General features: G+C 51.9%; 1 protein-coding gene across 1 annotated transcript; it reads left to right on the top strand.

Annotated features, from left to right (window-relative positions):
* Positions 1-4,426: 4,426 nt before the first annotated feature.
* On the top strand, positions 4,427-16,148 carry MCAT (malonyl-CoA-acyl carrier protein transacylase). The gene is made up of 4 exons (XM_061418781.1): positions 4,427-4,893; positions 6,246-6,333; positions 11,700-11,917; positions 14,889-16,148. The coding sequence occupies exons 1-4, from the start codon at positions 4,465-4,467 to the stop codon at positions 15,315-15,317; spliced, it is 1,164 nt and encodes a 387-aa protein (XP_061274765.1). The 5' UTR covers positions 4,427-4,464; the 3' UTR covers positions 15,318-16,148.
* The last annotated feature ends 2,944 nt before the right edge of the window (positions 16,149-19,092 follow it).

Here is a 19,092-nt window from a genome sequence, read left to right as displayed (position 1 = left end):
AGTCCCTAAGTTTTTTACTTAATTTTTTTTTTTTTTTTGCATGTGGGATCTTAGTTAGCTGACCAGGGATCAAACCAGTGCCCCCTCCATTGGAAGCATGGAGCCTCAAGCATGGGACCTCCAGGGAAATCCCTCTGTTGATTTTTTTTAAAATTCTGCTGTCTTATTTGTTATTTCCAAGGCACTGTTTTTTTGCGTGTTTGTTTGTTTGTTTTCTGAATGTTCTTAAAAAAAAAAAACTTCCCGTTTTTTTTTTCATTGACGCAATGGCTTCACTTACCTCTCAGTTATCAAGGGTAATTTTCTTAAAACAATTACTTTCTTCTCTCAAGATTGTCCTTGATTCCTATCAGAGATGCAGAAGAGATGTTCAGGTTAAGACATGAACAGAGGACACGCTGTGTTATTTTTTATTTTATACTGTTGCTATTATTTATTTTTGTTATTGTTGTTATTTTTTACTCTTTGCCACACTGCCCAGTTGCAGAATCTTAGGTTCAATCCCCACCAGGGACTGAGCATGGACCACAACAGTGAAAGCACCCAGCCCTAACCACGGGGCCACCGGGGAATTCCCACGTTGCCGTTGTCTTATTTATTTATTTTTCTGTATGTTAGAGGCTTTCCTCAGATGTTTGAGGATGTTTGGCTGGCTGCTCATGATTAGAAGAAAAAAGAAAATAAGTCTACAGATGGTATATGTTGAATTAGCTTCACTCTGAGTTGAACTTGGCGGCTGTTCGGTAACTTCCTGGTCTGTCAGTATCCTCATTTATTTGTTAGATATTTGTTTGTTTATTTCTGGCTGTCAGGTCTCAGTTGCAGCCTGTGAGATCTTCTGTTGTGGCACGCAGGCTCAAGGGCAGCTTTCTTCAGAGAGTTACTTTCTTTTCTCATGATAGTCTCTGATTCCTATGCATTGTTGTTATTTTTTGTAGCTCTGCTCAGCTTGAAGAATCTTAGATTGTGGCAGCCAGGGATCCAACCATCATCCCCTGCATTGGAAGGCAGATTCTTAACCACTGTCACTAACCACCAGGGACATCCGCGTCAGTATCTTCAGGATTTTCCTCTTGGACTGGTCACAGTCTCCAAAGGCCCTCCAGCTCTTGCCTGGAGGGTAGGGGTCTGGCTGAACAATTCTGGGAGCCCAGCTGGGGAGAGCATGGGCAGAATCTCTGCATTCAGCAGTCAGTATCCACTGTTCCGGGACAGTCCTCACATTTACCCCTGTCCGCTGCTTGCCCAGCCTTTAGCAGAGCTAAGAATTTGCCAGAATGAGGGAGAGGTAGAGACAGGAAAGATATCTAAAGATCTGTCCTCTTCAAAGACACTTTCAAATAGTTCTCTTTATTTCAGCCTTTTTAACCCTTAGATCTACAAGTGGCTACCGCTGCCAGTTCCTAAGCATTTGAGAATTCTGTTGTATGAATAAGGGCTGGTTCTCAGCTCTCAGCTGTCTGCAGTCTGCTAAATCAGGTAATACTGGGCATCCTGCTTTCTAGCTGGAAGAGATTCTGTTGCTAGGGCCCCCTTTCCTGTTCTCTCTGTTTTGTGTCCAGCCCCGGCTGATCCAGGGTATTCGAAGGGGAGACGGCGTTGGCGACTATTTAAATATTCATCAAAGATATAAAGAGTAATAGAATGAGGATAGCTCAGTAAGAAAATTCAGTGGAGAAAAGAGGCTGAGTGGCTTGGTTTACGCGGGAGACCAATAAAACTTCAAGACAAGAAGTTTGCACCACTTATGTAGGCCGCAGGCGTCCTTCCGTTCTCCCGAAGGAGACGAGACACTGAGGCCTCCCCGGTCGGATCTTAGAAGCCCAGGCATAATTAGTAAGCATGGTGGGTTCCGCGCTCCAGATGGAGACTCAGCCAGAGTGAGAGAGAGAGTGACATGGGGAGACCAGTATTTTGAGAAACTGATCCCAATTCTTTGTTTTCCAGAGTCTGTTTTTATACACTGAGATGTTATACAAAAGTCATGCGGGGACAGCAAAAGTCAGGTGCTTCACACAAATGTATACAGAGGTCTTAGGGGTGTTACATCATCTTCTGGCCAGGGGGGCCTGCTGACAATTTACGACCCTCTCCTTGTGACAGTGGTCAGTCAACCAGAACAATTTTTTCTCCAAGGGTGATTATTCTTAAAACAGACGCCACCCAAATAAAGTTACATTCCTATAGGGTGAGGGTGTAGTGGGTTTTAGTTAAGGAAAGAATTTACTTAGCCTAAGGTCTAATGTGATTTATATCAAAGGTTAATACTTATTTCTTCTATATATTCATTAATGTGTGTAAGGGCAGGGGATGTGGAGTCTTAGCAACAAACATTGGCTCAACAAATGAAAAACCCTTCACCAATACAATTTCTAATCAGCCCACTATACTTATACTAATGGTTTTCTAACTTTTCTAAGGAACCTGTTTTTAGAAGGTTTAAAGCACCTCGTGCCTCTCACGATTGGGAGGCTGTGAACAATCACATGTGGCCGGACAAGCCTGTCAGGCAGGCTAGAGAACCTTCAGAGGAGTTTGTAGGTTGAAACACTCCTATCACGCCCAGGAATTATTATTAACTGGAGCTCTAAGTTAACTCCTTCTCCGAAAGAGGTGGTGGGGGACAGCCCCCCGTAAAGTCAGAGGTGTAGGTGAGAGCACAAAGTAGTAAAGTAGGCAGGCTCTGGTTATGGGGGTAGATGCTCGAGAATTTCCAGGGGGACTCCTGAGGCTCCATCCCGCCTTTGCGTATGTCGAGCCTCCTTCCTCATGACCTTTGCCATGGGCGGAGTGCCTCACGCCAGCCCCCAACAGTTTATGTCTTTAAAAGATTCCTCTTTTGTGGGTTGATGGGCTTCTGGGGGCAGCATGTCCTCTGTTCATGTCTTAACCTGAACATCTCTTCCACATCTTTGAGGACACAGCATTGTATGGACTTACCATCATTAGCTAATCACCTCTAATTGGATATGCACCTCATTTCCATCTTTTCTGTGTCAAAAGCAAGGGGCCTGCACATGTCCTAAGAGCAATGTCTTTGCTCATCTGATTCTTTTCTCAGGACAAACCCACTTGGGAGATTTGATGATGTGAGTCCACCTAGATCTTTCTCAGTCTGAGATGTGTGTGTGTGTGTGTGTGTGTGTCCAGAGCTCCTTAGAGGCTGGCAGGGGAGGAAAGGGGTGTAGATACAGGTGAGTTCAGAATTAGATTCTCTCTAACCCAGTCTGGCACCACCACCCAGAAACCAGATAATCCCAATCTCCAGTCCTCCTTCTGTCACTAACCATCTGCCACTCAACCTTTGAGACTTTGTGTGAAAAGTGAAAGTGAAAGTCGCTCAGTTGTGTCCAACTCTGTGACCCCATGGACTGTAGCCTACCAGGTTCCTCTGTCTATGGAATTTTCCAGGCCAGAATACTGGAGGGGGTAGCCCTTGCATTCTCCTGAGGATCTTCCCAACTCAGGGATACAACATGTATAAATTGAGGATAAAAATAGCACCTATTTACCATAGCGTTCAGTTCAGTTCTTCAGTTGTGTCTGACTCTTTGTGACCCCATGGACTGCAGCACGCCAGGCCTCCCTGTCCATCAGTGACTCCCGGAGCTTATTCAAACTCATGTCCATTGAGTTGGTGATGCCATCCAACCATCTCATCCTCTATTAGCCTTTGCCCTGCTTCATTCATTCATAGCGTTACTGTGAGGAATTAAAACAGGCTAATATCTGAAAAATATCCAGGGCTCTGTCCAATGTAACAAATGTTTACTGAAAGCTTACAGTGTGTCTGGGCTGTAGGAATTATTAATATAAAAGAGAGCAGAGCAGTGGGGTTAATCAAATACAATACATGGAAGTGTTTCAAGCACTTGTCCACCGCTAGGTTGACTATTGGAGAAAGCAATGGCACCCCACTCCAGTACTGTTGCCTGGAAAATCCATAGACAGAGGAGCCTGGTAGGCTGCAGTCCATGGGGTCGCGAAGAGTCGGGCACGACTGAGCGACTTCACTTTCACTTTTCATTTTCATGCATTGGAGAAGGAAACAGCAACCCACTCCAGTGTTCTTGCCTGGAGAATCCCAGGGGCGCGGAAGTCTGGTGGGCTGCAGTCTATGGGGTCGCAGAGAGTCAGACACGACTGAAGCGACTTAGCAGCAGCAGCAGGTTGACTATTACATTGCGTTACGTTGCTTAGTCCAAAAATGTTTGTGAGGGCTCAGGGTGCGGTGTGGTGTCTTCTTCTTTCCCGCGCAGGTTTAAATAAGCAGGTTTAAATGCCCCTCGGATCCCCAGAGCCCACTAGTTTCAGAGCCTGGGCGGGAATTGGTACCCGCGGAACCTTTCTCCCCGCGGGTGCCTTAGCCCGCCCGGCGGGAAATATATCAAGGACCGCGCCGCGCCTCCGGAAGTCGGGCCTCGGTCGCCCCGGAGACGTGCGAGAGGGCCGGGTTCCCTCACCATGAGTGTCCGGGTCGCGCGGGCCGCCCGGGCCTGGGCCCGAAGCGTGAGCGGCCGCCGCGGCTCCTCGAACTGCCCGCGGCCTCCCCCGGCTGCTGTGGACGTGGCGGCGCTGTTGCGAGATGCGACCGCGGCGGACGGAGGATCCCAGGACGCCCAGGCGGCGGCGGGACGGCGGGAGCCGGGCCAGTGCTCGGTGCTGCTCTTCCCCGGCCAGGGCAGCCAGGTAGTGGGCATGGGCCGCGGGCTGCTCTGCTACCCGCGCGTCCGCGAGCTTTACGACGCCGCCCGCCGCGTGCTCGGCTACGACTTGCTGGAGCTGAGCTTGCGCGGGCCGCAGGAGGCCCTGGACCGCACCGTGCACTGCCAGCCCGCCGTCTTCGTGGCTTCGCTGGCCGCCGTGGAGAAACTACATCACCTGCAGCCCGCGGTGAGTCCTGGGGCTCCCTCCTGTCGGGCTCGTGGCGTCCGACTTCGGTTTGGCAGGTCCTTCCTGAGGTCCCACCTGTGCCAGGCGCTGTTGTAGGCGCAGGAGATAAACTGGCGTGAGCAAACCGAGGATCGGTGCTGCGTTTTAGGGCAGGGAGATAGATCAGTTCAGTTCAGTCGCTCAGTTGTGTCGGAGTCTTTGCAACCCCATGGACTGCAGCACGCCAGGCCTCCCTGTCCATCAGCGACTCCCGGAGCTTACTCAAACTCATGTCCATCGCGTCGGTGATGCCATCCAACCAGTCTCATTCTCTCTGGTCTCCTCCCGCCTTCAGTCTTTCCCAGCATCAGGGTCTTTTCCAATGAGTCAGTTCTTTTCATCAGGTGGCCAGAGCATTGGAGTTTCAGCTTCAGCATCAGTCCTTCCAATGAATATTCAGGGATGATTTCCTTTGGGATGGACTGGTTGGATCTCCTTGCAGGGAGATAGATAACAGAGAATAAAATATACTGTGAAAATTGCCTGGTGTGTGAAGGGAGTGACGGGCCAGGTTTCGATTGTAAGTGATCCTTAATCATTTAATGAATTACTAAACGGTTTTAGAAGGATGAACCTTCGTTCATGAAGGGTCGTTGAGAAGATGATGAAAGTATCCCTTCACTTGAAGTTGTGGGATGATTTAATACCAAAACATGTTAAGACAGAACTTTACCCCATTTCATCCTCACCGCAACCTTGTGAGGTTGGTAGCATTATTTTATGGATGGGGAAAGAGGACGGCAGAGATAGTAATTAGTTTAAGGGGTCCTGTGAAGTCGTGATAATAGCATTCATCCAGTGTTTATCCTGGGCCAGGTCTGTGCTGAGTGATTTAGAGGCCTTATCTCCATGTAATTATCTCTTAGCAACCCTGTGGGAGTAGGTTGAGCTCTGCCCATTTCACAGATGAGATAACTGAGGCAAGGAGGTTAGGGGACTCTCCCAGGCTGAGCATCAAGTCCTGCTCTCTGTGACTCTGAAGGGCACGCGCTTACCTTCTGTACTTGGTGCCCTCTGTCTCCATCGGCCTGAGAGGCAGAAGCAGGAGAATCCAGAGCCCTGGGTTGGAGTCACAGCGTAACCACGGAGTCCAGTGGCAGGGTTTGACCTCCCCTGCCAGGGAAGTTCTGCATCGGTAACAGGCTGGTCAGAGATGGTCGAGACCACTTCAGTGTGTCTCCTCTAGCTGGAGCACCAGGCCAGCAGCACCCGGCTCACTGAGCCACTGAACACTGTCAGCTCGCGAGTGCAGAGCCCCAGACTGAACTCCCCTGAGAACTTGGCCTCATGTTCTTCTGCATCTGTCCCTGCAGGTTATTGAGAACTGTGTTGCTGCTGCTGGATTCAGTGTGGGAGAATTTGCAGCCCTAGTGTTTGCTGGGGCCATGGAATTTTCTGAAGGTACCCGGGAAGGGCATTGATTTTATGCATGGGGTGTTGTCTTGCTGGGCCCACTGAGGACAAGGGGCACTGCCAGAAACAATTCTGGACCTACTCAGGGGTTAGAGAAGGGGGCACATGGGCGGGGATGACAGTGGGACCTGAGGACCAGACTTCACCTGATTTGAAGCTTGAAGGATTTATCAGGGAATTTCTTTCTCCTCGTAGTCTTGTGAAAGCGCCTTGCTTCTGTCTGTCCCACTGTTCGTGTGCATTCTTAGTCCAGTCATGTACCTCCAGTGCCTGTCATGTGGTAGACGCTCAGTAGATACTCATTAAGTGAAAGAGAATAAATCAGTGTTTGATCTCGAGATCAGTTTCATTTCTTAAGGTTTTTGTGTGTAAACAGGTAAACATTTTGCTTACAGTTAAGTACAAAGGACTTGAATAGACATGTCTCTAAAGATCTACAAAGAACCAATGAGTACACGACAAGATGTGCGACATCACAGTCATCACATTACAGTCATTCAGTTCAGTTCAGTTGCTCAGTCGTGTCCTACTCTTTGCGACCCCATGGACTGCAGCACGCCAGGTTTCCCTGTTCATCATGAACTCCCCGAGCTCATGTCCATTGAGTCAGTGATGCTATCCAACCATCTCATCCTCTGTTGTCCCCTTCTGCTTTCAGTCTTTCCCAGCATCAGGGTCTTTTCAAATGAGTCAGTTCTTTGCATCAGGTGGCCAAAGGATTGGAGTTTCAGCTTTAACATTAGTCCTTCCAATGAACACCCAGGACTGATCTCCTTTAGGATGGACTGGTTGGATCTCCTTGCTGTCCAAGGGACTCTCAAGAGTCTTCTCCAACACCACAGTTCAAAAGCATCCATTCTTCTGCGCTCATTTTTCTTTATAGTCCAACTCTCACATCCATATATGACTACTGGAAAAACCATAGCCTTGACTAGACAGACCTTTGTTGGCAAATAGTGTCTCTGCTTTTTAATATGCTGTCTAGGTTGGTCATCGCTTTTCTTCCAAGGAGCAAGCGTCTTTTAATTTCATGGCTACAGTCACCATTTTCAGTGATTTTGGAGCCCAAAAAAATAAAGTCTGACACTGTTTCCATTGTTTCCCTATCTATTTGCCATGAAGTGATGGGACCAGATGCCATGATCTTAGTTTTCTGAATGTTGAGTTTTAAGCCAACTTTTTCACTCTCCTTCACTTTTCATCAAGAGGCTCTTTAGTTCTTTTTCACTTTCTGCCGTAAGTGTGGTGTCATATGCATAACTGAGGTTATTGCTATTTCTTCCAGAAATCTTGATTCCAGCTTTTACTTCATCCAGCTTGGCATTTTGCATGATGTACTCTGCATATAAGTTAAAGAAGCAAGGGGACAATATAAGCCTTGACATACTCCTTTCCCAATTTGGAACCAGTCTGTTGTTCAATGTCCAGTTCTAACTGTTGCTGCTTGACCTGCATACAGATTTCTCAGGAGGTGGGGCAGGTGGTCTGGTATTCCCATTTCTTTAAGAATTTTGCACAGTTTGTTGGAAAGACTAGAGATCCCTTCAGGAAAATTAGAGATACCAAGGGAACATTTTATGCAAAGATGGGCACAGTAAAGGACAGAAATGGTATGGGTCTAACAGAAGCAGAAGATACTAAGAAAGGGTGGCAAGAATACACAGAAGAACTATACAGAAAAATTCATCGTGACCCAGATAATCATGATGGTGTGATCACTCATCTAGAGCCTGGAATGTTGAGGTCAAGTGGCCCTTAGGAAGCATCACTATGAACAAAGCTAGTGGAGGTGATGGAATTCCAGCTGAGCTATTTCAAATCCTGAAAGATGATGCTGTGAAAGTGCTGCACTCAATATGCCAGCAAATTTGGAAAACTCAGCAGTGGCCACAGGACTGGAAAAGGTCAGTTTTCATTCCAATCCCAAAGAAAGGCAATGCCAAAGAATGCTCAAACTACCGCACAATTGCACTCATCTCACATGCTAGTAAAGTAATGCTTAAAATTCTTCATGCCAGGCTTCAACAGTACATGAACCATGAATTTCCAGATGCTCAAGCTGGACTTAGAAAAGGCAGAGGAACCAGACATCAAATTGCCAACATCCATTGGATCATTGAAAAAGCGAGAGAGTTCCAGAAAAACAACTACTTCTGTTTTATGAACTATACCAAAGCCTTTGACTGTGTGGATCACCACAAACTGTGGAAAGTTCTTAAAGAGATGGGAATACCAGACCACCAACCATTAGGGAAATACAAATCAAAAGCACAGTGAGGTACCACTTCATGCCCACCAGGATGGCTTTAATTTAAAACACAAGAGGAAAATAGTAAGTGTTGGCAAGTATGTAGGAACCTCACTGCTGCTGCTGCTGCTAAGTCGCGTCAGTCGTGTCCGACTCTGTGTGACCCCGTAGAGGGAAGCCCACCAGGCTCCCCCGTCCCTGAGATTCTCCAGGCAGGAACACTGGAGTGGGCTGCCGTTCCTTCTCCACACCCTGATGAAAGATAAGGCAGCGCCGCTGTTGTGGAAACAGTTTGGTGGGTCCTCAGGTTAAACATGGAGTTGCCGTGTGACCCGGTCGCCCTGCTCACAGGCCTGTACCTAAGAGAGGAAAGCACATGTCCACACTGGAACACTTGCACACAGATGTGTGCAACAGCAGTGTTCACATTCATTTCCAAAAGGTAGAAATGATCCAAAGGTCCATAATCAGATGAGTGGATAAACAAATTGTGGTAGCTCGACCCAGTGGAATATTATTCAGCCATAAAAAGAAATAAAATACTGACGTGGCAGCATGGATGAACATCAGAAACATGCTAGGTGACAGAAGCCAGACACGAAGCTCACTTATTTTTCTGTGAAATGTCCGGAATACGTACACTCATAGAGACAGCTGATTAGAGGTTACTGGGGATGGAGGGAGGGAGAAATGGAGAGTGATTGCTCTAGGTTTGGGGTGTTTTGTGGGCTGATGGAAAGGGTTTTTTTGGCCGTGCCAGGTCTTTGTTGCTGCCCGCAGGCTTCTCCCCAGGTATGGCAAGCAGGGGCTTCTCTCTAGATGGGGCGCACAGGCGTCTCACGGGGCAGAGCACCGGCTCTAGAGTGCGGGCTCAGTAGTCATTGCGTACAAGCCTAGCTGCCTGACAGCAAGTGGAATCTTCCCAGACCAGGGGTTGAACCTGTGTCCCAGCATTTGTTGGTGGATTCTTAACCACTAGACCAGCAGAAAAGTCCTATACATTCTGAATACAACAAATATCGCTGAGTTTATGCACTTAAAACTCGTTATATTTTATGTGAATTTCACCTCTTTTTTTAAAAAGCATTATAGAAAGAAATCCTGGTCAAGAAAGTGAAAAAATTTCTCGTATTTCTACATCCTAATAAAGATATTTTATAGAAATATAGTTTAACGTATACATAATTTGCAGAATTATTGACGTGTTTTTTCGGTTGACAATTTGCCGTTGTTATTTAATGCCTGCTCGGGAGGGTCTCCACATTGCTGTGTGCTCTCTCCTGCCTCCTAACACAGGCTCTTAACGTGTTTGCTCCATAGTTCTGCTCGTGTAAGGGGCTGAAACTCCAGCACAGACGGACTCGGTGCTGGGTGAAGGGAGGTGTGTTGAGAGAAAGGGCGCAGGGTTTGTTCCTCTGACCCTGTTGTCCCATCAAACCTGGACTCGTCCCTTACCTGCTTCTTGGTCTGGTCATCTCCTCCCCGCCAGGGAGCAGGCCCAGGGCCAGGGCGATGCTGTCCAGTAGCCTGAATCTAGCCCAGTCTTTTTTCTTCACGTTTTACTGACGTATAGTGAACTTACAACGTTGTTCCATTTCTGCTCCTGAGTGAAGTGATTCTGTTATACATATGTACCTTTGCATCTTCATCTACATTATGGCTTATCACAGGATATTGAGTATATATCCTCGTGCATAATAGTTGGCGTCTGCTAATCCCAAACACCCAATCACCTGCTCCCCCACCTCTCCTCCCCCTTGGCAACCACAAGTAGTCTGCTGTGTATCTGAGTCCGTACCTAAGGCATGTTATTGGTGTTGGGGGTTTTTTTAGTTGTTGTTTTCATATTTTATTTATTTTTGGCTGTGTCGGCTCTTTGTTATAGCGCATGGCCTTCTCTCTAGTTGTGGCTTAGTCGCCCCTCGGCATGTGGAATCCTAGTTCCCCTACCAGGGCTCAGACCCGCGTCCCCGGCACTGGAAGGCGAGTGCCTATCCACTGGGTCAGCAGAGAAGGCCCCCGTGTCGTACTTGAGGTTCCACGTGTAACTGGTATCGTATGGTATCTGTCTGCCTGACTCACTTCACTTGGCGTGATAATCTCTAGGTCCGTCCGTGCCGCTGCAGACGGCTTTGTGTTCACTGTTTTTCACCGCTGAGTGGTATTCCCTCGTATATATGCGCACGCCTTCTTGACCCACTCCCCTGTGGACACTGAGACTGTCTCCGTGTCCTGGCTGTTGTGAACCGTGTTCAGTCCGTTCTTGCGTCACGACCACGGCAGCTGCCTCCCGGGCACACAGCCCCGTCCTCCCACTTCACACTGGCGCCACACTGAGCTGGGAGCCCTGCTCTCCAGCTCATCTGTCTTGCCAGCATCCAGCTCTCCAGTGAAGGCAGTCATGCTTGATTTACAACAATTATGTTATTAAAATTCAGATGCTTGTTTGTACATCATTCCAGGCATCTAGAGGTTCTTAATTATTTTCCTTGCTCAGCACCGTTTCTCTGAAATAATTTGTAGTTCTCAGTTTTCACACAGTTCAGGCAGGCTATAATTATTATTTTCATTGTACTAGCTAAAAATTTGACCTGGAAGGAGGTCATGACTTCCCTTAAGTGATGCAGCTCAAAGTCTCTTCCTTTCCACTCTGTGCCAGGGTTTCTCAACAGCACTATTACGTTTTGGACCAGATGATTCTTACTTGGGGGGCTGTTTATTGTAGGCTGTTGAATAGCATCCCTGGCTTGTGCCCACCAGATGCCAGTAGCACCCGCCACCCCCCTGATGATCAAAAGCTGTTTCCAGATACTGCCCTGGGGGTAAAATCACCCTGGTTAAGAATCCCCATCCTGCACCAGCCAGCTCTAAGGCAGGAAGCTCCGCGGGTTCATTGTACTGTGCCAGGGACTGTGCCTTGCTCTCTGATGATTGGGGGACCATCTCTGTGCAGTTCAGATCCTTAGAGCGGCAGCTTGTGGACTGGTGATGGATACCAGTACCAGTGTCTCCAGTGTTTGTGGAATTTGTGCTTTGTTTCTCAGCTCTGGGCTTCCCTTCTCGATCATGTGCCCTGATTTTTCCAAATGCACTTCTCTCCGCATAGGTCTGTATGCAGTGAAAATTCGAGCTGAGGCCATGCAGGAAGCCTCGGAAGCCGTGCCCAGTGGCATGTTGTCCGTCCTCGGCCAGCGTCAGTCCAAGTTCACCGTCGCCTGTCTGGAAGCCCAGGAGCACTGCAAGACTCGGGGCATAGAGAACCCCGTGTGCGAGGTGTCCAACTACCTCTTTCCTGACTGCAGGGTGATCTCAGGACACCTGGAGGTTGGTGTTGGCGGGAGCAGCCTTCCTAGAACCCAGTCCAGTGCAGAAGGTGGGACTGACTGCACACCTGGGAGCCCACCGAGCCTAACAGGTGCTCTGCTCAGCCCTGGTCTTGGGAAGTGTTTGAGGGCCAGCGTGTCTGTGGTGGGGCGAGCACTCCAGAGGGAGGCTGGGTACTGTCCCCACTCCGCCACGTGCTCCCATGATGAGGGACGACAGGACCCCGGGCAAATCCCCAGCCCACGTGGAAGGTAAAGGGGCTGAACCAGGTCATCTCCAGGGCCTCCCTGTGATACGCTCTGGCCTCCTCGCGGCCTCCCGTCCCCTCGCTTCCTCAGAGGAGCAGCTGCCTCCTGCTGGGTTGCTCTACTTTTCCTGAGGTGTCTGTTTTTGCACACTTTCCTCTGTCCATCCTCCACTCACTGCCAACATCCTTTCTCGGGCAGAGGACACACAGAGGGATCAGCCAGGGTTCCTGCTGTCAAAGGAAGGCCGCTGTGAACAGAAGACTCCAGGTTTCGGGACACCGTAGGGGTCAGGCTGGCTACCAGATGGGCCAAGGAGGCGGCCCAGGAGGCACTGCACAGAGGATGGGGTTGCCAAGAGCAGGGGCGCCCCAGGCCAAGAGGCGCCCCGAGCAGTAGGGGCGGCTCTGTGCTGTGTGCCTGGCTGGGGCCTGAGGGGTGCAGAAGTCAGGCCGGTGGTGCCCCGTCCTCGCTCAGCCATCCAGTCCTCGCAGTCAGTCCTATGCTCTGAGCAGGGCGGCTCGGCTGCAGGAAGCTGAGGAGTCAGTCCTGTGCTCTGAGCAGGGCGGCTCGGCTGCAGGAAGCTGAGGCAGAGCGCCCGTGATGGTGGAGGCGGGAGGAGGGCTCACGTCCGTTCTCCTCTCGACCGCCCTGGGCTCCTCCCCTCGGTAAGGCCTTGCCGGTCGGTGTACAGGGGTCCTTCTATATCTCCTCTGAACCGGGGAGAGCCAGCGGGTTCCTCCTGGGGCCGTTCTGAGATGACGGGAAGACCAGCTGCAGTGGCCCCAAGCTCATCACGGAGCTGGCTGTTCATTCCCATGGGTAGCCTTGGAAGAAAGCCCGGCATGGGCCAGGAGGGGCAGGCGTTTCCCTCTCGGGCTCCCAGACAGGTGGGCAGGCATCAGTCCAGGTGGCGACTTCCGGACTCCCCAGGTTCAGCCTTTTGGTGCCGCGGGAAGTGCTGTGGCAAAGAGCTCAGGTGTGGGCAGGTCACCTGGGCAGCGGAGCCCTTCCCAACGGTGGATGTGGAACAGCTTGTCCTCTGCTAGACCCGGGCCTGGGCTGAGCACCAGCCACAGGACCCTCTGGACCCTGGGACTGTGGCCTTGACTCCTGCTACAACTCAACTGGGGTGAGTCCAGAGACTTCCCCTGGAAAGGCTTAGACCCAGCAGTGATGCAGGAAGTGCCACTGAGTAGCTGTCTCCAGAGGCCGGTGATCAGACAGCTGCAGGCGAGGGGGGAAGGGCTTGGGCTGTGCAGTCCAAGAGGCCTCTGTGGGGAGGCACCGAAGGCACATCCCTCAGGGTGGTGGAGACAGATGGAGAGTGGTCTTGGGAGCTCCAGGGCAGGCCGGCCTCTGCTGCAGTGAGGGCCAGACCCCGCCGTGCCGCCCACATGCGTGGGCCACCCTCCATGATGGCTCGCTGTGCCAGGCTCTGCTCCACGTGGCTTTGCTCCAGGGCTCAGACAGCTAAGTGACCTTGGTGTGGAATAGACAGGCTCAGGGCACAGGCTGGTGACCTCTGATGAGCCAGAGGCTGCACTCCTGCAGGGCAGGGCCCTCGGAGCGGGCCAGACGAGCACCATCCAACTGAAAACATTAACTATTAACCCTTCCTACCCTCTGGGGGCACAGAGAGCTACCCTGCTATATTTTTTCATGTTACCAATCCCAGGGCTTGGTAAGAAGGCGGTGATTGCTAACCCTTCTGTAGAGCTTGTATACCAGGCAAGTATACAATAGTATACAATAGGCAAGTATATGATAGTTCTTATCATAGTCCTGAGATAACTACTGTTGTTATCCCCTTTCTTACAGTTGAGGAAACTGAGGCAGAGAGAAGTAAAGCAAAATTTCCCAAGGTCACTCAGCTACTGTGACTTTCCTTGAGTCTTCAGGAGCAGCTGGCCCAGCTTCTGAGCAGGCCATGGGTGGCATCAGGTTGGAGGGACACAGCAGACGGGTTAGTGCCTAGGAAGCCCTTTGCTAGATCCCAGGGAAGGGCTGTCAGGGTTGTAGGCCTTGGGCTGTGTCCTGAGGGCACAGGATATCTTAAGAATATACACCATTTCAAAGAGATTTGCCAAGTATGTTGTGGTGCTGAGTCTGGGCCTGTTAGTCCCAGAGGCCCCTCTGGACGGAGGAGCCTTCAGGGAGTGGCTTCGGGCTGCAGGGAAGGAGAGCTTTGGTCTTCTGTAGAGAAACACCAAATGAGAGCTTTCAGACCCTGGATTGTGAGATGAGACTTGGAGCCTCCTGAATTGTCATCTTGAAGTTTACGGAGTAACAAGGAAACAAGCTTAAACAGTTACGAGGAGTAGCAGGATTAGATAGCGCTTTGTCGTATATCAGATCCCTTCATAACTCCTGTCTGGTTACTTCCCAGCAGTCTTATGAAGTAGATGAAATTGTGCTCATTTCACGGATGGAATAAAAGAAATTCAAGGACTTGCCTGGGGCCACCGAGCTGGGTGACGGAGCTGGGACAGGACCACGTTTCCTGGCCTTGGCTCTCTTTCAGGCATAGGGTGGTCACCTGCCGAGGTGGGGCGTGCGAATGGCCAGAAGGGCTTCCGGGACACCGACTTTGCAACTGTGCGGGGTGAAATGTAGAGAGACGCATATTCTCTACGGAGGACTGACGGCATCAGTCAGAGGTGACCCCCCTCGCTGTGTTTCTTCCCCTGAGATTTGCTGGCTTAAACCTCCTTTTTTTCTTCCAGGCTCTGCAGTTTCTCCAGAAGAATTTCTCTAAGTATCACTTCAGACGCACCAAGATGTTGCCGGTTAGCGGTGGGTTCCACACCCGCCTCATGGAGCCGGCCGTGGAGCCCCTGGTGCAAGTGTTAAAGGCGATTGATGTCAAGAAGCCCCTGGTGTCCGTGCACTCGAACGTCGATGGGAACAGATACATGCATCCCAAACACATCCAGAAGCTGCTGGCGCAGCAGGTGGTCTCGCCGGTGAAGTGGGAGCAGACGATGCACGCCATATACGAGAGGAGGAAGGGCACCGCGTTCCCCCAGACGTTCGAGGTGGGGCCTGGGAAGCAGCTGGGCGCCATCCTGAGGAGCTGTAACCTGCAGGCCTGGAGGTCCTACAGCCACGTGGAGGTGCTGGAGGCCGGCGAGGACCCAGAGGAGCCCCTGTAGGGCCTCCCGCGGGCCCTGGTGTGGACGGGCCACGGCCGAGGAGGACTCGGGCTCCGGGGGGCTGAGCCCAGCCTGGCCTTCCTGTCAGGCCGCTGCCTCCGCGTGAGCAGGAGGGTAGTGTGCTTTGAATGCCCTGTGGAAAGCACTAGAAACGAGTGTTTCTTCACATGCTGGTGTCCGTCTCTCCCCAGCATGTCTGAGTGCTGGGGAGCTGCAGCTGTGCTGATTCTGTGAAGACCTGTGGGTTCCACCCCCGCCTCCTGGGCCGCTCACGTCGCCTCCCCAGGGCTCAGGTGGCTGCTCCGTAGGCAGGAGTGTTCTGAGGCCCCGGAAAGCCTGGCCTGCTGCCGTGTGGGCGCCGTGGGCCATGGCTTGAGGCCAGCGCCAAACTCACTCTGCTGGCCCAGCCTCCTCTGGATACGATGCAGCCAAAACCTTAGCTCCTTTGCCCCTGAATCCAAAGGGCTTTAGGACCCAGCGGGCTTTGGCAGCCATTCGGTCCCCATCACTCAGCAGTTGGGAGATGGTGCCCCGTATGTTTACTTACCCAGCAGAAAGCATTGAGTGCCTACTGTATGCCAGGGAGCAAGTGGCCTCTGCCTTGGTGGGGAAAAAGGCGCTTTAGCAAGGCAGGAGCGCGTGGGGAGGGCGGCCCTGCGTCCTCCCCCACTCCCGTGTCACCCCTTCTGACCACAGTCACCGAGTGCCTGCTGTGTGCCCAGGGCCGAGTCCAGCTCGGGCCGCCCACCGAGCTTATCCTCAACCTGCACCACACCAGAGCATGGCACAGGGCCCCGCTCCTAATTCAGTATTAAATGGGATCGGTTCTCACCTTCTGGGGTGGTTTTTTCATTACACAGTGATACTGGGAAAATCTCACTGGGGATGAAGTGTCTGAGCTCGTCTTTAAACTTCACCATCTTGTAGGCCTATGTCAAACCCTGGGTAGGGTGTCTCTTTTTAAGTAATTGGTCTAGTTAATCGACGTTGAATTAACTTCTGGTGCACAGCAAAGTGATCCAGTCACGCACGTTAATGCATACACCCTTTTTCGCAGTCCTCTCCATACGGTTTAACCGCGGGATCGCTGAGCATCGCTCCTTGTGCTGCGCAGTATGGTCTTGTGGTTTATCTGTTTTACGTGTAGTGCTTTGTATCTGCGAACCCCAGGCTCCGAAGGGTCTCTCATTTTTAGTTCTGTTTCTCAACTAGAGTGCCGTTGGCCTTTGAGCAGAACCAGTCTTCACTGTGTGGGACAGTCGCGTGCTCGTGGGCCGCTGTCCTGGCCCCTAGCGATTCCACGGCAGTCGCATTTCTGGGGATTGTGCCTCCAGACACGCCCACCTGTGTCCTCAGCCCACAGCCCTCCCACGGCTGAGAATCCCTGCCGCAGACCCTCGTTTCACTGGGGCCTAGGTTTGCATGCTCTTTGGAGCACAATGAAGAACTGTGTCTTCAAACTTTGTTTTATTCAGTTCAGTTCGGCCGCTCAGTCGTGTCTGACTCTTTGCGACCCCATGGACTGCAGCACAACAGGCCTCCCTGTCCATCACCAATTCCCGGAGTTGACTCAAACTCATGCCCATTGAGTCAGTGACGCCATCCAACCATCTCATCCTCTGCCGTCCCCTTCTCCTCCTGCCTTCAATCTTTGCCAGCATCAGGGTCTTTTCCAAAGAATCAGTTCTTCACATCAGGTGACCAAAGGATTGGAGTTTCAGCTTCAGCATCAGCCCTTCCAATGAACATTCAGGACTGATTTCCCTTAGGATGGACTGGTTGGATCTCCTTTGTTTGGTTAGAGAATTTCGAATCTTCACAAAGTACTTTGTTAAGTTTGTGTTTTATGTATTTTATTTTTGGCTGTGATGGGTCTTCCTGCTGCCCAGGCTTTCTCTAGTTGCGGTGTGCGGGCTTCTCACTGTGGGGGTTTCTCTCGTTGGGGAGCTCAGGCTCTAAGATACAGGGCGTGGGCTCAGGAGTTGGGGCACGTGGGATCTTCCTGGAGCAGAGATGGAACCCATCTCCTGCACTGGCAGGCAAATTCTTTCCCACTGAGCCCCCAGGGAAGCCCTCGTTACTTTGTAAACAATTGCTGAGTCTGCTGGAACCCCCTTGGCTGACAGCTTTCAGTAACAGGCAGCCTGGGAGACCATGCTGTCTCCACAGACCAGTCCAGGCGCAGGCATCTGGCTGTGCCTTGGGCAGCTCTGAGGAGCACAGCCCCACAGGTGGGTGGTGGAGGGTGGGCCATCCAGGCTGCAGGCCTCACTGCTCCTCTGGGCGCAACTGTCTGTCTCAGGGGCCGCCCAGTAGGAGTCATGTGGCCAGTGGGTGACCACGTCACCCCTGCCCTCTGCCTGACAGGGACAAGCCTCTGGCTGTCCCTTTTGGACACTGGAGAATCATTTCTGGTGTTGCTGTGGACACAAGATTGAGACCGGTTTCAGCTCCTCTGCTCCTGTGGAAACTGCCATGTGGAGCAGCCAGAGCAGGTTTCACTCTGGATGTCAGTCTGATTGGATTGGAGGATCCTGAGGTGATGGAAGTCTGGGCCACCTCTGTCAAGTCCCCTGCCTCCGGGCCCATTTCCCCCATCACAGGCGCAGTGGGCTGGGCTCCACCTCTCTCCAGGAGCCCTAGGTTGGGGGTGGGTGGGCCCTCTCCCTGCCCACCCCCCCAACCTCCAATTGAATCCTGCAGAGATGGCAGATTGTGCGGGGAGCTACAGGAGTTGTTCTGGGGTGAGGGCGCAGGACCACGGTGGGTCCTGCATCCTGTTTCTCGGCAGGACCTTGGCCAGCTCCTGCCCCCATGGGGACGATGCCAGCACTGTCCTTGGTCTGAGGGCTCTCGCTCACCCTGAGGTGGGACTCACACCTGCCACCACCTCTCTGGACCCCACGTCAGTGGAGAAGCTTGGAGTGCTTCTCTTTCCAGCCACCTGACTCCCCAGATCTGCCTGGGAAGGGGCACCATGCCCTCGGTGGTCTGCGTGTGCACTGTGTGTGCAGCGGTGCCCTGGGGCCTGCCAGAGACCTGCCGCAGGAGATGGGGGGTGGGAGGTGTTGTGTGGAAATTCCCGAGGAGTCATGTGGCCAGTGGGTGACCACATGTCACCCCTGCCCTCTGCCTGACTGGGACAAGCCTCTGGCTCTCCCTTTTGGACACTGGAGAGTCATCTCTGATGTTGCTGTGGACTCAAGATTGAGACCAGTTTCAGCTCTGGCACGTGGAGCAGCCAGAACGGATTTCACTCTGGATCCCAATCTGACTGGATTGGAGGATCCTGGGGTGATGGAAGTCTGGGCCACCTCGGTCAAGTCCCCTGCCGCTGAGCCTCAGTTTCCCCCATCAGGGGGGCTTGTCCAGGTGGACGGGAGTGACATGCTGGCCCTCCACAGCTGGATCTGCATCAGTTCAGAAGGTCAAGTGCCACGTAGGAGCTAGAGCTGCGGCAGGCACGCCTGGGCTGGTGTGAACCAGGAGACACAGTGGGGCCGACGCTGGCCCGTCTGCCTCCGCGCCCCGGCCTGTCCCCGCCCCAGGGCCTTTGTACTGCAGTCCAGCTCCCCCAGCCCCTCCTTGGAGAGGACGCGTCTCACCCTCTGCAGGCCCCGGCGTTTTCTCAGTCCCCTGGTGCCCTCAGCACACACCGGACAATACTCTTAGCTGATGGTTGTGCTTCTTTTTCTTCTGTAAAGAGACTGTGAAATCTGAGCCAGGGACCCGTGCCTTCTTTACATCCCCAGAACCTACACCAGCGGTTGATGTA

Source organism: Bos javanicus, chromosome 5 (genome assembly GCF_032452875.1).
Source record: "Bos javanicus breed banteng chromosome 5, ARS-OSU_banteng_1.0, whole genome shotgun sequence".
Lineage (NCBI taxonomy): Eukaryota > Metazoa > Chordata > Mammalia > Artiodactyla > Bovidae > Bos > Bos javanicus.
The sequence above is the reverse complement of the archived record's forward strand: the minus strand, read 5'-3'. Positions and strand labels throughout refer to the sequence as shown.

Bases quoted from the DNA above. Each gene is read 5' to 3' on its own strand.
- MCAT (XM_061418781.1), top strand. From the start codon at position 4,465: ATGAGTGTCCGGGTCGCGCGGGCCGCCCGGGCCTGGGCCCGAAGCGTG. The intron at 4,894-6,245 runs GTGAGTCCTGGG...CTGTCCCTGCAG, and splicing joins TACATCACCTGCAGCCCGCG to GTTATTGAGAACTGTGTTGC. The intron at 11,918-14,888 runs GTTGGTGTTGGC...TTTTTCTTCCAG, and splicing joins TGATCTCAGGACACCTGGAG to GCTCTGCAGTTTCTCCAGAA.